The sequence below is a fragment of the Oikopleura dioica genome, chromosome PAR (genome assembly GCF_907165135.1).
Source record: "Oikopleura dioica chromosome PAR, OKI2018_I68_1.0, whole genome shotgun sequence".
NCBI lineage: Eukaryota > Metazoa > Chordata > Appendicularia > Copelata > Oikopleuridae > Oikopleura > Oikopleura dioica.
Window position 1 is genome coordinate 11,613,356 of NC_137293.1, and position 12,707 is coordinate 11,626,062.

A 12,707-nucleotide genomic window follows, 5' to 3' on the forward strand; every position below is an offset into this window, starting at 1 on the left:
TGAAAGTAAAAGCTCATTTTTAATTGTTGCTGCCAACAACTTAATGTCGTAATAAAGAAAATTCTTGACTTGAATTCGACTAATTGGTAACTTGAACTATCATGATTTTTTTTTATTAATGGTATTTAAGTCGAAATCACGATATGCAAATTTTCTCTAATTTTTCAATTTTGTGGTTTTCTTGAGTGACTGGCAAAAATGTGGAGTGGACTTTGATTGGCCGTTTGGGCGCACTCCACTGAGCGTCGCGTGGGATAAATTCCGCAGTTTTTTGCTGCTCAAAATAGCCAGTTAGCTCCTCAGAGGTCTTATGGCTTCCAGTTAGGCATGGGATCGAATGCGCCGCGGTTTGTAAGAGAAATCCCTGTTTAGAGAGATATTTTCTTCCAAATTTCAGAAAAAATTCGGATGTTTTATGGTCTTTCATTTTCGCGAGAAAAATTGCAAACAAACACGTGATTTCACATTCCTACAGTGGTTTTTGAAAATGAACCTCTTTAGCAGCTAAAGTTTAGCTAAAACAAAATTTCTCTAGAACGTCGATAACCAGATCGATATCTAGAAACTTTTGGCCCAAAAATGGCCGCCAACTTTCAAATTTTCTACGGTTCTTCTCGAGAATCCATTTTCCATTCCAAAATCTCATCATTTCGATTTTCATTTTAGAGAAACATTTAACTTCATTTATCGATCCTATTTACCGTAAAATTTCCGCAAAGTTCACCCCAGGCTTCAAGCCATGGACCTCAACACCCTAGACAATCACCATCCTGGTACTCTTGAAGTACTCCAGGAGCTCAATTTGAGCAACAACCCGCTAGCTGGCTATGCACCCGAGTTCGAAGAGGAAGACGAAGAAAATGAGAACCAAGTTGTTTATGAAAGCAAGGTCTGCATTCCATCCGGTATTCTTTTATTAATCTACTTAGGTGGACACCAGTCAAAACACCCAAAATGCAGAGGATATGTTCATGCTCCAGAAAACTGAAGACTCAGAAGGCAATTCCGCTCCTTCCGCTTCAGATGAGCTTTCAGTTGAGAATTCTACCGGAAGCGACTCCCAGAGCATCCAATACGACCAGAAACCAATCCTATCCCTAGAACCTCAGCAAGCTTCAGTTCCTTCTGTTCCCTCAGTTGCATCCTCTATCCCATCAGCGAACGGGAATTTCGTCGTTTACGACGATGAAAACAACGTCTTTGATGTCAAAACACATACAGAGCAAATCGATGATGTCCAGAGTTACGAACTTGCTCCAGTTGATGATAGGAAAGCGTCAAAAATATTCATATAAAAATTTATCTTCAGATGACCTTAGCTTCTTGTTTTTGACGTCAAAAAAAGACAAGTGATTTCTATTCCCGATAATATGGAAATTCAAAAGACAGCAGAGGAACTCAATGACAGTAAATTCCATGTCTTTCAGCTCCAGGATGTCATCGAAAACGTCCACCGCACCGAAAACTTCAGAGAACAAATGATCGGCTCTCTGAAGCTTAATATGGCGAGCCAACAGAGAATAAAAGATGTCATCAAGAGACTTGGCATTCGACTATCGGCGGTCAAAGAGCGTCACATGGTCGTCTTTGGGATGATTAACGGTGTTTCGGACAGAAATCGGGGGAGGAAGAGCATGAATTTGCCGATGTTCAGCAATGGCTACTTTTGTCAGTCGGATACCGGTTGGCGCGTCCCACCGGGCGTAAGCGATAACGACTTGGAGAAACAGAAGATATGTGAGCCCTTCGAGTCGGTCAACCAAGATCCTCCAAGAAAATGGTCGCCGGAAGAAGACAGAGCCTTGAAGAAGGGTGTTATCGAGGCAGCTTCAAGACCCGTCCTGAGAACAGTAAGGCAGTCAATGAAAAAGGCTCAGAAAGAATCGATGGACTCGAAGCTCAAAAAACTCAACACAGATCTCCACAAGCTCAGCAAACAATCCGAAAGAGATCTGATCGGTGGAAGACATCAGGAATACGATTGGGAAGTCACTTCGATTACCCATCTAAAGAGTCTGAGAACTCCTGACGAGTGTCGATTAAGATGGTCAAACGCGGCACATTTAGATATCAAGCGATCGCACTGGTCAAGCGATGAGAAAAAGAACCTGCGAAAGTGGGTTAAGAAATTCGGCGAAACTGGATGTTGGAGGAAAATCTCCGAAAAGATGGTCAGCAGAACTGCCATTCAGTGTTGCGTCCAGTGGACTAAAATGCAGCAGGACGAAGAAAAGGGAAGACCGTGGACGAAAGAAGAAGATAGAATTCTGCTCAAAGCAGTTGAAGAAAGTCAACTTCATGAAGACGGTCATTTGGGAGTTAGCTGGAACACGGTAGCTGCTCAAATCAACGGAAGAACACCGCAGGTATAATTACACTGACGATAACTAAACTAACAATATTTCTAGCAATGTACACACCGCTGGAAGAAGTCTGTCGATCCAAAGATCAAGCGAGGCGGCTGGGACATTAGGGAGGACGTGAAACTCCTCCGCGCTGTTCAAGAAATGGGAGAAGAGTGGGCGCGGATCCGAGACTCAAAAGTGCTCGAAGATGCGGATGGGAGCTTCAGAACTGACATGCAGATGCGTGATCGTTATCACAACGCTCTGAGCCATGGGCATATTCGAGGACCTTGGACGCAAGAGGAAGATAAACTTCTTGAAGAAGGCCATAAAATTTATGGAAATCAGGTATTTCGAGATGTTGTTTCTCTTTTTTATTCATTTTTAGTGGACGATGGTTGCTTTGCATGTACAAACGCGTAACGATGGTCAGTGCCTGAAACGATGGCATCTAAGAGAAGATCATATTGCGAGGAAAAAGCCCATCCCGTACATAAAATCGACAAAAGCATGTAAAGTTGAGAAGATTCGCACGCTCAAGAAAGCGATCGCACTGGAAGCTCACGAAAAAGCCTGCCACAAGCAAGTCGCTCGTGATCCAAATCTTGTCATCTTGAACAGGGACATTTATCATAAAGATCCTGCTAGTAAGTTATCACACTTTTTCTCTCGTAATTATTATTTTTAGCACTTGTGGAGCAGAACAAAGATGCGATGTTCAACATGTATCCAGACCTTTATGGAAGAGAAAAGAACCCTCTACCTGCGCTTCTGGCACCTGAGAATACTGACAATTCGTGCACAGCGCTGGTACCCAAGAAGCTGGATGACAAGGGCTACCAGCCAGATACATTCAAACGCTTCCAGGATGTCATCTCTCGAATGCGTAACAAGGGCAAAGCGGCAGAAAACGGGCTTTTCTTCAAACACATCATCGGAAATCTCAAATTCAAGAACTGGAAAGGACAGCATTTTGGGAAACTTTTACGAACTGCTGACAAATGCAAGGACCCAAACGTCTGGATTCCCCCCTCTGCTGTACCGATGAAACTCACTGAGATGCTCTTTGATTCGGTGGAGAGAAAGAAGATTGAAACAAGAGCGCAATTTTTAAGTAACCGACCTAGTGTCGAGAGAAGGAAAGGATAACAGAAATTTCAAGATTGTTTTAAAGTAAAAAACTTTTATTATCCACTGAAGACGACGAAATCAACTAAAGGCAATTCTAAAAATGACACTTTCGGCCTCTGTTGCCTTGCGAACAGCGGCTCCAGAAGTAACGATGATGGAAGGTGATCCTGAAACACTAGAGGCCGAGCTAAACTCAGCCATGCAGAGCGGTGGCAACGAATATGCTGAGCCTCGAATGGCTTCTGAACAACCCGACCCCACATACGAGAATTATTCCAACTTTTCCGGAAACTTACCCATTCCAATGAATCACTATACACCGCTTGCTTGTTTGCCAGGGCCGAGTTCCAGACCTGATTTCGAGGCTGAACCTCTCTCGAATGAAACTCTCCGCGTTGGAGGTCGATATGTACTCCTCGATGAAAGAGATCAAGAACGCACTGCTGTTGAGCTGGATCAAATGTTCGACGCCGTGATGGTAGATGCCCCTTAGAATGTAGGCCGATAACTATGGCTACTGTATTATAAAAACTCCTGACTGAAAAGAACTTCGAGTGCGAAGGGGCTGTAAAATAAATTAATAAAAAACAAATCACAAAACTTGAGTTTGAATTTTCTCGAATTCGGTTATTATCTTTGATATATTTTCGCAAAAATAGACATAAAATGCGCAGGATTTCTCCCCTAGTTTGTCAGAATAATGCAGGTCACAGAAAGGTCAACGAATGAATCTTATCCCATGTGAGAGCCCGCTTTTGATTTTTCGCACAGAGAGCCATGTTGGCGAAGGCAGGAACTTTATCCTTTTTGGCCTCGGTCAGCGCAGTAAACGTCGATGTATCTTCTTGCGTTGGATATACTGTCGAAGTAGATAATAACTACCGTTTCATTCATGAAGACGACTCATCAGTCACTATCCAGATTTTGAATGTGTTCAGCACTGATCCTCAGGTGAATTTCATCCACGTTAATTTTATATTTATTGACTAAGGACCCATCTTATCTCGGAGCAGATGGTGTTCTTCGCCTCACATTTCCATCCCTTCCAGCTATCGATTCTTATTCCTTTGGATACCCTATTGATAGCGTCACAGAGGACGGAAACTCTCTCAATTTCGAGCTAGCGGATGCTGCCGTAGGAAGCTTCATCCTCGCGTCTAGCTTTACTGCAAACTACGTTCTTCCTCGACCCCAGGAGCAACTAGTTCCATCAACAATGGAATACTGCCAGAGTACCGTGGAACCAACAGATCCACCACTGACCATCGATTCTTGTATTCAGGAGAAAATGGACGCAAAATGTGCCCAAACAAATAAAGCTGCTTGTCCCAACTTTGAATACGCTAGGTTTAATATCGAGACCGGAAAATATCGATGCTATGAAAGTGTTTCGAACGATTTCATCGTCAGCTCTTGCTTCGACTCTGAGAATAACCGAGTTGATTGCGCTTCTTATGGACCGGACACTCCATTTTGCAACCTTCCTAATCTCGCTGATATTCGAACAGAGGGTTGTGATGCTCCCCCAGAAGAGTGCTGTGTTGACCACACCGATGATATCACCATCTCCAACACTTGGGCATCCCAGTCTTGCAATAATCAGTGTATGACTTTGACCAGTACAAACACAGATTCATCTGCTGGAAAGAAAATCACTGTTCAGTTTGATGATCTGGTCGAATTTCCATCCGTTCTTCCTTATCCAATCGACTTCGTTTCAAATCTAGGTGGTAACAAGTTTGAGATCAACTTCCTCGCCGACCAAGACAATCCGATGTCATTCAACATCAATTTGGATGGACTTGCTTCTCAAGTAATTGAAGTCTTCGTTTGCGGTGAATGCGTTGAGACAACAACATCAACAACTGTTGCGTCGACAACAACGACTACTGAAGCTGGTCAGACAACTACTACAGGTGCGCCAAGTCCAGTTGGATGCTTCCCAGTTCCTGGGTTCAGTTACACGCAGGTCGAAAAGTGGCTCGAGGGAGAACAGTTCAAAATCTCAGCTGAGTTTGATGATGATGTTCATGCCAACTCTGGAATTCGAGATGAGAGCTACTTGAAAGTGACTTTTGACAATATTCCCGACGGAACAGATCTTCAAGCATACTGGCCATTCGAAACTGGTACCATCAGTGGAAATTCCATCGACTTTTCTGTGGTCGATTATGTTTCAGGAACAAATGTCGCCAACCTTGAGTTTCAGCTTCGATTTTCCAGCCAAATTTCTGAATCTTTGACTCTGAACTCATTGGAAATTTGCCACGAGAGCAGTCCAACTGAAGGGCCACCGATTACATCTCCCCTTACTGATAGTTCTTTCTGTGAGGATGCAACGCTTTCTATGAAACAAGCGTGGACTGCTCGCGGTTTCATGGATCTCTATCTTAATCACAATGTCCAAGAGACCTATGTCACTGGTGATTACATTGAAGTTGGTTTTGATGGACCTATTGGAGTCCAACAGGTCTACTATCCATGGTCTCAAGACCAGTTTGAGGATATGGGAAACAATATCTATCGATTTTTCATTGTTAACGGAGTAACCAACTGGACGGGATCAAAAGTCGATCATGTTTTCGGACAATTTAGTTTTGTTGGATCGGCAGAGCATTACCCTGACGTTCTCTGGACGCAGATCTGCGACAAAAATGGAGTTGATGGTAGCACAACGACAACTGTTGAACCCACGGGCCCACCCACTGGATGCCAAGAAGTAACAGTTACGCTCGAATCATCCTGGAGATCTTCTACTGGCGAATTCAATATCGAGCCTTTTGTCGCTGATCCACCTATCACAAAAGATGGCTATCTTGATATTCAGTTCTCTGGCCCACTAACATTCACTTCGGTTTATGATCCCTTCAATGCAAATAATATGGAGGATCTCGGAAACAACAAATATCGCTTCTTCATGGATAGTAACGAATGGTTCCAAGGATGGTCAGGCGCCTTTGCAGGCATGGATCCCATGGGCCAAGCGACTTTCTCAGGCGCGGCTGGTAATTTCCCTACTGCTGTCAGCGCTTCTATCTGTACTGGTACTGATCCAACAACTACTACACCTACTACAACAACCACAACTCCGACGACAACAACTACTACCACTACTACCACAACCACCTCAACTACTACTAAAACAACAACTACGACTCCAACAACCACGACAACGACTCCAACAACCACGACAACCACGCCAACAACTACGACGACCACACCAACAACGACTTCAACGACAGATGAATCAACAACGCCATCTCCAGATCTTGTCTGCCAAGACGTTCTTGTTGCCGCCCAAAACTTCTGGACAGATGCAGGCATCGGCCAGGCGCAGTTTTACATCCAGTCTCGGGTTTTGGAACATGCTATTCCTAGTGATGGCTATCTTGAAATTGAGTTCAGCAAGGCAGTAACCGTTGAGGATTTGTCTCATCCTTTCGAAGAATCCGATCCAGCTGGACTTTACAGCTACCTATCCGACTCCAAAATCAGAGCTCACTTCGACTCTACTGATTTCCCCGGCTGGACTGGTGAAGTTCCAGATACTTACTTTGGACTGATGAGCTTCGCTGGTGAAGCAACCCCAGAAAATCTTCCCTCCGTTCTTTCCGCAAAACTTTGTTTTGGTGATGATTCTTCTACTTCAACAACTGTTGGCTCAACGACTACGAATGAACCACCAACGAATCCCCCAGGAATGACAGATGCTTCTCTCTGCGATTCCCTCGAGGTCTGGGTAGATTCATCTTGGGTCCAACGTGGATGGATGAACATTCGCATGTCTAGCGATGCTCTCACAAGAAACTACGAACCGAACGACTATATCGAGATCCTTTTCTCTAAAGGCGTAACATTTGAGAGGGTATGGAATCCACTGAAGGAAAGCCTCAATAAAGTTGAAGATCTTGGGGACTTCGCTCATCGATTGTTTTTCTGGTGGCAATTTCATGGATACACTGCACCTTCCTTTGAACCGGTATCTATTGCTCAACTGAGCTACACAGGTAACGCAGCGAATTACCCGGAAATTATTGCTGCTCAAATCTGCCCTAAATCCGCACTCCCTCCAGGTATTTTATAACAAAATATTTTTATATTTTCGAAATTTTCGGTCAAAGAATTGCACAATGTTCATGTTCAAATTTAATGAGTAGTCAGAATTTTCTGAAAAAGACATCAAGTTCAGTAAATATGCGTTTACTCAAGGTAAGTAAATAAACACTCGCGGGCCTTAAAGTGTTCTGCTTGATCTTCGGCACTACAGAATAAACTCGAGACTCGGGATTGATTCTACAGAAGAATGAAAGTTTTCGGAGGAGTTTTCGCCGCTGTTTCAGCTCAGTACTACCCAACTAATCAGTGGGGAAACCAATACCAAGGTACGAATACAGGATCAATAGGAGTAGTTCAACAACAACAGCAAGGTACGAGATAATACTAGTTAGACTTGTCGTATATTCATTTTCTAAATTTTTCCGTGATATATCCGTTTAGGTTCTCAAAACAGATGGGGTCAAGGTATGGGTAGCCATCTTCAGGAAGTCGTCGGTCCACATATCCCCGAAAAATGCTTCATGCGAGATGTTGACATTGACGGAAACATCTGGAGAAGCAACGTTGTTGCCGATGCTACTCGAGTTTATTCCGCTGCTGCTTGCCAGCAATCCTGCAAAGAATTCGTCAACGCCGGCTGCGAGTGGTTCGTCTGGGAGCGCGACTCAAACGAATGCACTTTGTACAAGGATATCGAGGAGATTGAACATGATGTCGACAGCGACGTTAAGTTCACTGGCCCACGAGATGGTTGCCTTGGTTGCCACTTGGAAGGTTTCGATTTTTACCAACGACATGGACGTAACAGCCTCGTTGGCTATCAAAGAATCGAGACTGTCCAGGTAACACAGAAAGTGTGGAACGGCTCCTAAGAGATTCTAGAGCGTTTTTGAATGCGCGGAAATTTGTGAATACGCTGATGAGTGCGAATATGTGACCTTTGACAAGTCGCGCAAGTTTTGCTACCTTAAATCACCCGAAGCCCGCCGCTACCAAGAATCCAATCCCGATTTTGATAGCGCCGAAAGTGGATGCAGCAATTCTTACTGCGTCATGATGGTAAAATTGATATGTCAAGGCAATAGCGGTTTTATGAACGGTATTTTTAGAATTCTGAGCTCACCGATAGCATGTGGTCTAACTTTGACGTTGTAACTCGAGCACCAAATGGTGGTGTTGAAGGTGTCCGAAGCGTAAGTGTCTATATTATGATGATGTAGAAATACTAATTTAAGGACGATGATTGCCACCGAATCTGCAGAAATGTGATGGACTGTGAATTCTGGACCTACGACACTGATGATCGTATTTGCTACCTTCTCAAAAATGCGGACATGCTCGAATATTCCTCGGACAAGATTTCTGGCAAGAAAGACTGCATCGTTCGACATGGACATTGAACTGTTTTTACAACAATTAATTAGAGTCAATAAAAGGCAAATTTGAGGAAGTGGCTTGGCTGTGTATTGGGATCAGAGACAGTACGGATAGGTTGTTTAGTTTAAATAAGGTTTGAAATTAAGACTGTGATTTACAGGGCATAATTTGTTTGACATTTTGGAAATCTGGCTTAGCCGACAATGTCGCCAGTGAAGTCGAATCGGACGGGCTGATCATTGGGGTAGTCGTGGAGGAATTCAAATTCATTGTCCAAACTGGGTTCGAAGTACGGGTCAATGCTCTGATCAGGCCAATATTGTACAGCTGGGGTTCGGAGGCGGCGGGCATCTCGGCGCTTTTTCTTGAGCAATTTCTGAAGAAATAATGTTAATGCTTGTTTGTAGTGTTATAAGATTAGCTTCGAAAAATTTTTTAAATTATTACCTTCAATTGTCGAATTGAGAGTGATTCGGGATCGACGCAATCGTTTGTTTTGCGAACTAAATATAAAATAAGTATTTTGTTCATATCCTTTATCAAATCTCTTGTCTTCTTCTTTCAATCTCTTTACTTACTTTCTTTTTTGCTTCTGCTTCTGTGCGGATAGGCTTGAGCTGTGAGCGCGAGAGTCAAAATGAGCAAGATGTTCATTTTGTTTAAATATCTTTTAAATAAAGGGAAGGTTGGTTAATTTAAATAATGAGTCTTCTGAAGAAGAAAATTGGTTTTATACCCGCGCCAAAAGGTCAGTAGTCGTAACAGTGGCGCTTTCGATAATTTCAATCGGCGAGGTGGCGTAATTAGGTAGTCAAAGATGCTGCACTTCACCATTTATTTGGCGCCAGGCAACTCCTAATAACTATTTTTATTTACGTCAAAGGAATGCTGATCTTTTGTTATAAGACACGATACATATAATCATTATATCATGATTATCATTCGTGTGACCTCACGCGACTTCAAAATTGTAAAGAAGAAGTAAATCTTCTTGTCTTCTGGAGAGGTAAATATTTTCAAGTTTCAGGAATTTATAGCGTCTCCTCGAAAATACTCGAAAATCGGTGAGCCTTGCGCAGCGCAATAACGGAAGAATCGCATAAGAACTGGAATTTATTGAGAAAGAATCACCCGCTTTCTCCGAAGACTCGTCAAAACCTTCTTCGATAAGCTCGCGGTTCTTATCTCTAACGTCACATGTCGGACATCTTTGGTGATATAAATTCATCCCGTTGCGGAAATAGCTTAATTGAACAACGATAAGTTGGTAATAACAGAGAATTTGTATAATTATGCGTTGTGCGTTAATTTCTACGTTCATAGCAGCCAGTGATGTACTGGCAGATACAGATTGCGGAAAACTCCAAGGGCCACTTTCAGGACTTGAATGTGGAGAGGAAAGGTGGTGTTCGAATGGTTTTACTTGCAATATTCAAGGTACGTGTACTTGTAACCGAAAATAACCGTGAATTATTTACTGCTTTGTCCTCTTTTCGAATCAATCAATCAATTAAGCGGACTCCTGCGACTACACATGCGAAGAAAATTGCCCTTCGGTGATCTTAATAGGAAATGCTCCCACTGATGAAGATTTACCCGGGCGCCAGGAGACCTCCGTTCTTGGGGAAGTTTGTCAAAGCTCTGCCTTTGAAGACCGGAGAAAGGACCTCGAGCATTATAAGTGCTCAATGAGGTAGGGAAGAGCTTGATTTAATCGTGTTCTATTGATGTTCTTTTAAGTAATGAGGGCTTGATAGTCAGTGTCACCGTTCCGGATGTCGTCAGATTGTACGACTGGGACACGCGCAAGATTACTCTTATTCCAAAGTCTGTAGCGGACAAACAGGAACAGTTGACAAAAATACTTCTGCATTCCGTTCTCTCAAGAATTTCAGTAAGTCAACTCGCTCTCAGGATCCTAAGAAGCCAACAACTGTATTTGAAAGCATCGGCGCTACTGATCAGAATGCCTGCATCGGAATCGCTAGTAATGGTTTCGTCCATTTTAACGTCTCGCAAAACGAAAACTGTCGATTTGACAAATCCGATTTTGACAATGGAATGCATGAGTACAAGTTCACCGTGGGATACGATGATTTAGTCGACGATACAAATCCCTTGAAAGACGGCACATTTCCGGTTATTAAATACGGTCGTCAATGGGATCTTAGGTTAGTTTGACACTAGCAATATCCGGCGGATATTGGCCGGATGAAACATTCTGGCGGGTTTTTTCATGCCTTGAACTTCAAGGTTAAGATTATGTAATATGATAATAGCTTATAAGTAGTTAGCTAGAAAGCATATGCTGCTATAGCAAAAGAATTCAACTTGTTGTATTTTAGCTGCTCTCTCGATGGGCTCGGAGCTAACTCAGTCGAGGTCTCCGCTAGCGGTGATAGACTGCTGGACCTAATGGATGACACCGAAAAAATCGACTTCGATCTTGAAGTTTTCGGCGCAAATGACTTTAAAACTCCCTTCACGACGAAAAACATTGATCCAATGGTGGAAGAAATTCCGTATGCTTACTTCAAAGCGTCCGCTTTTATCAAGAATGAATTCCCAGACGACGAAACTGATCATTTTCTGCATATAAAAAGATGTAACGCAGAGCTCATTGATACTTCTGGACAGTCGCTGCAGACACAGCGATTACTATTCAAGGGGTGCAAAGAAGACAATGCCTTTGCAGATAGAAATGTTCTCCGTAAGAAACGATTATCATCTTCTTTTTAATGAAAAGCATTCAGAATACGATCGAGTTCTTATGGACGCATACAACAGCGATTATTTCCGTCTTCATCTGTGGAAGCCACACGGGTACGGAGAGTATGAATTCTCCGTGACATGCCACATGTCTGTCTGCACGATGGCGGATGTTCTAGCTGGAAATAAACATTGCATTGATAATTGCGATCGCTACGATGCATTTAAAAGGTAAACGTATTAACTCTTTACAAAATTGCAAACCGTTTTTCAGTAATGGTAGAAAGCGAAGATCTACTACCTTTGATGAGTCCTTGATCCCTCGACATGAAGTTTCGAAAACCATCCGTATAAAATTTCTTGAGCACGGCAGCGCCCCCTCTCCCAAGATAATTCATATTAGCGATGATATCATTTCCCTCCCAGACATAGAAGTTCTTGATAATAAGAACCGTTTCGTCCCCCTCGATGTATATTATCACGAAAATAATGTAGAATCTAGTGGGGAAGAATTCAAGCCGGAAATAACCCTCAAAATTTCACCCGATAATTCTGTTGATGATGAGCATCGCTTTCCAACAGAAATCAGGAATATCCCGGAGAATAATTTCCAATTGAACAACAGAAACATCGCTCTTATTTCAATCGGGATTATTTGCATCAACGCGTTTGTCCTTATTTTAATCATATCAAGATGCAAACAAAACTAGATGTTGTGCTCAACCTGCTGATTATTTCTCACCTTCACTGCCAATTTACGTTAAATGCCCCTATAAACTGCTGTACGACAATAAACCTCTACTATCTCCTCTGAAAATGCCACTCGAATATATAGCTGTAAATTCAAGACATAAAAATATCAGCTACGGCGCCATGAGGTGACATAAATGCGCCTAATAAACGACTTTTTGACGTCGCTTGATTGCTAAGTTAGCTAACAACTTGCAAGTCGGGAGACTCACGAGTCGTGCTCGTGGGTAAGCCGTGAATGGTGTTTTCTATTGACGTAAAAATCGTAAGGTCAATTGCTACTTCGTCTAAATTGCTGGTCTAAGAACGCGGGAATTTAGTGATCTTCAATTCCTTGGA

The 12,707-nt window shown here is 42.8% G+C and overlaps 5 protein-coding genes across 6 annotated transcripts; 4 read left to right on the forward strand and 1 right to left on the reverse strand.

Moving 5' to 3' along the window:
- The first annotated feature begins 631 nt into the window (after positions 1-631).
- LOC145701845 (uncharacterized) lies at positions 632-4,007 on the forward strand. The gene is made up of 6 exons (XM_081779061.1): positions 632-889; positions 930-1,276; positions 1,346-2,366; positions 2,409-2,693; positions 2,734-2,992; positions 3,034-4,007. Exons 1-6 carry the CDS (start codon positions 740-742, stop codon positions 3,492-3,494), a joined length of 2,523 nt encoding a protein of 840 aa, XP_081635187.1. The 5' UTR covers positions 632-739; the 3' UTR covers positions 3,495-4,007.
- LOC145701846 (uncharacterized) lies at positions 3,577-7,560 on the forward strand. The gene is made up of 3 exons (XM_081779062.1): positions 3,577-3,954; positions 4,248-4,427; positions 4,468-7,560. The coding sequence occupies exons 1-3, from the start codon at positions 3,577-3,579 to the stop codon at positions 7,558-7,560; spliced, it is 3,651 nt and encodes a 1,216-aa protein (XP_081635188.1).
- Positions 7,561-7,720: 160 nt separating this feature from the next.
- Positions 7,721-8,976, forward strand: LOC145702616 (plasma kallikrein-like). 2 transcript variants are annotated; one of them, XM_081779863.1, is made up of 5 exons: positions 7,721-7,858; positions 7,974-8,374; positions 8,415-8,591; positions 8,642-8,725; positions 8,768-8,976. In XM_081779863.1, exons 1-5 carry the CDS (start codon positions 7,780-7,782, stop codon positions 8,930-8,932), a joined length of 906 nt encoding a protein of 301 aa, XP_081635989.1. In that variant the 5' UTR covers positions 7,721-7,779; the 3' UTR covers positions 8,933-8,976. The 2 variants fall into 2 exon arrangements, with proteins under 2 accessions (XP_081635989.1, XP_081635988.1); XM_081779862.1 differs by having other exon boundaries at positions 7,731-7,903.
- Positions 8,977-8,981: 5 nt separating this feature from the next.
- On the reverse strand, positions 8,982-9,805 carry LOC145702618 (uncharacterized). Its single transcript, XM_081779865.1, has 3 exons — positions 9,488-9,805; positions 9,357-9,412; positions 8,982-9,285 (listed from the first exon to the last, which is right to left on the reverse strand). The coding sequence occupies exons 1-3, from the start codon at positions 9,561-9,563 to the stop codon at positions 9,103-9,105; spliced, it is 315 nt and encodes a 104-aa protein (XP_081635991.1). The 5' UTR covers positions 9,564-9,805; the 3' UTR covers positions 8,982-9,102.
- Positions 9,806-10,172: 367 nt separating this feature from the next.
- Positions 10,173-12,421, forward strand: LOC145702822 (uncharacterized). The gene is made up of 7 exons (XM_081780106.1): positions 10,173-10,346; positions 10,425-10,602; positions 10,650-10,740; positions 10,809-11,080; positions 11,255-11,619; positions 11,663-11,849; positions 11,893-12,421. Exons 1-7 carry the CDS (start codon positions 10,202-10,204, stop codon positions 12,326-12,328), a joined length of 1,674 nt encoding a protein of 557 aa, XP_081636232.1. The 5' UTR covers positions 10,173-10,201; the 3' UTR covers positions 12,329-12,421.
- Positions 12,422-12,707: the final 286 nt, after the last annotated feature.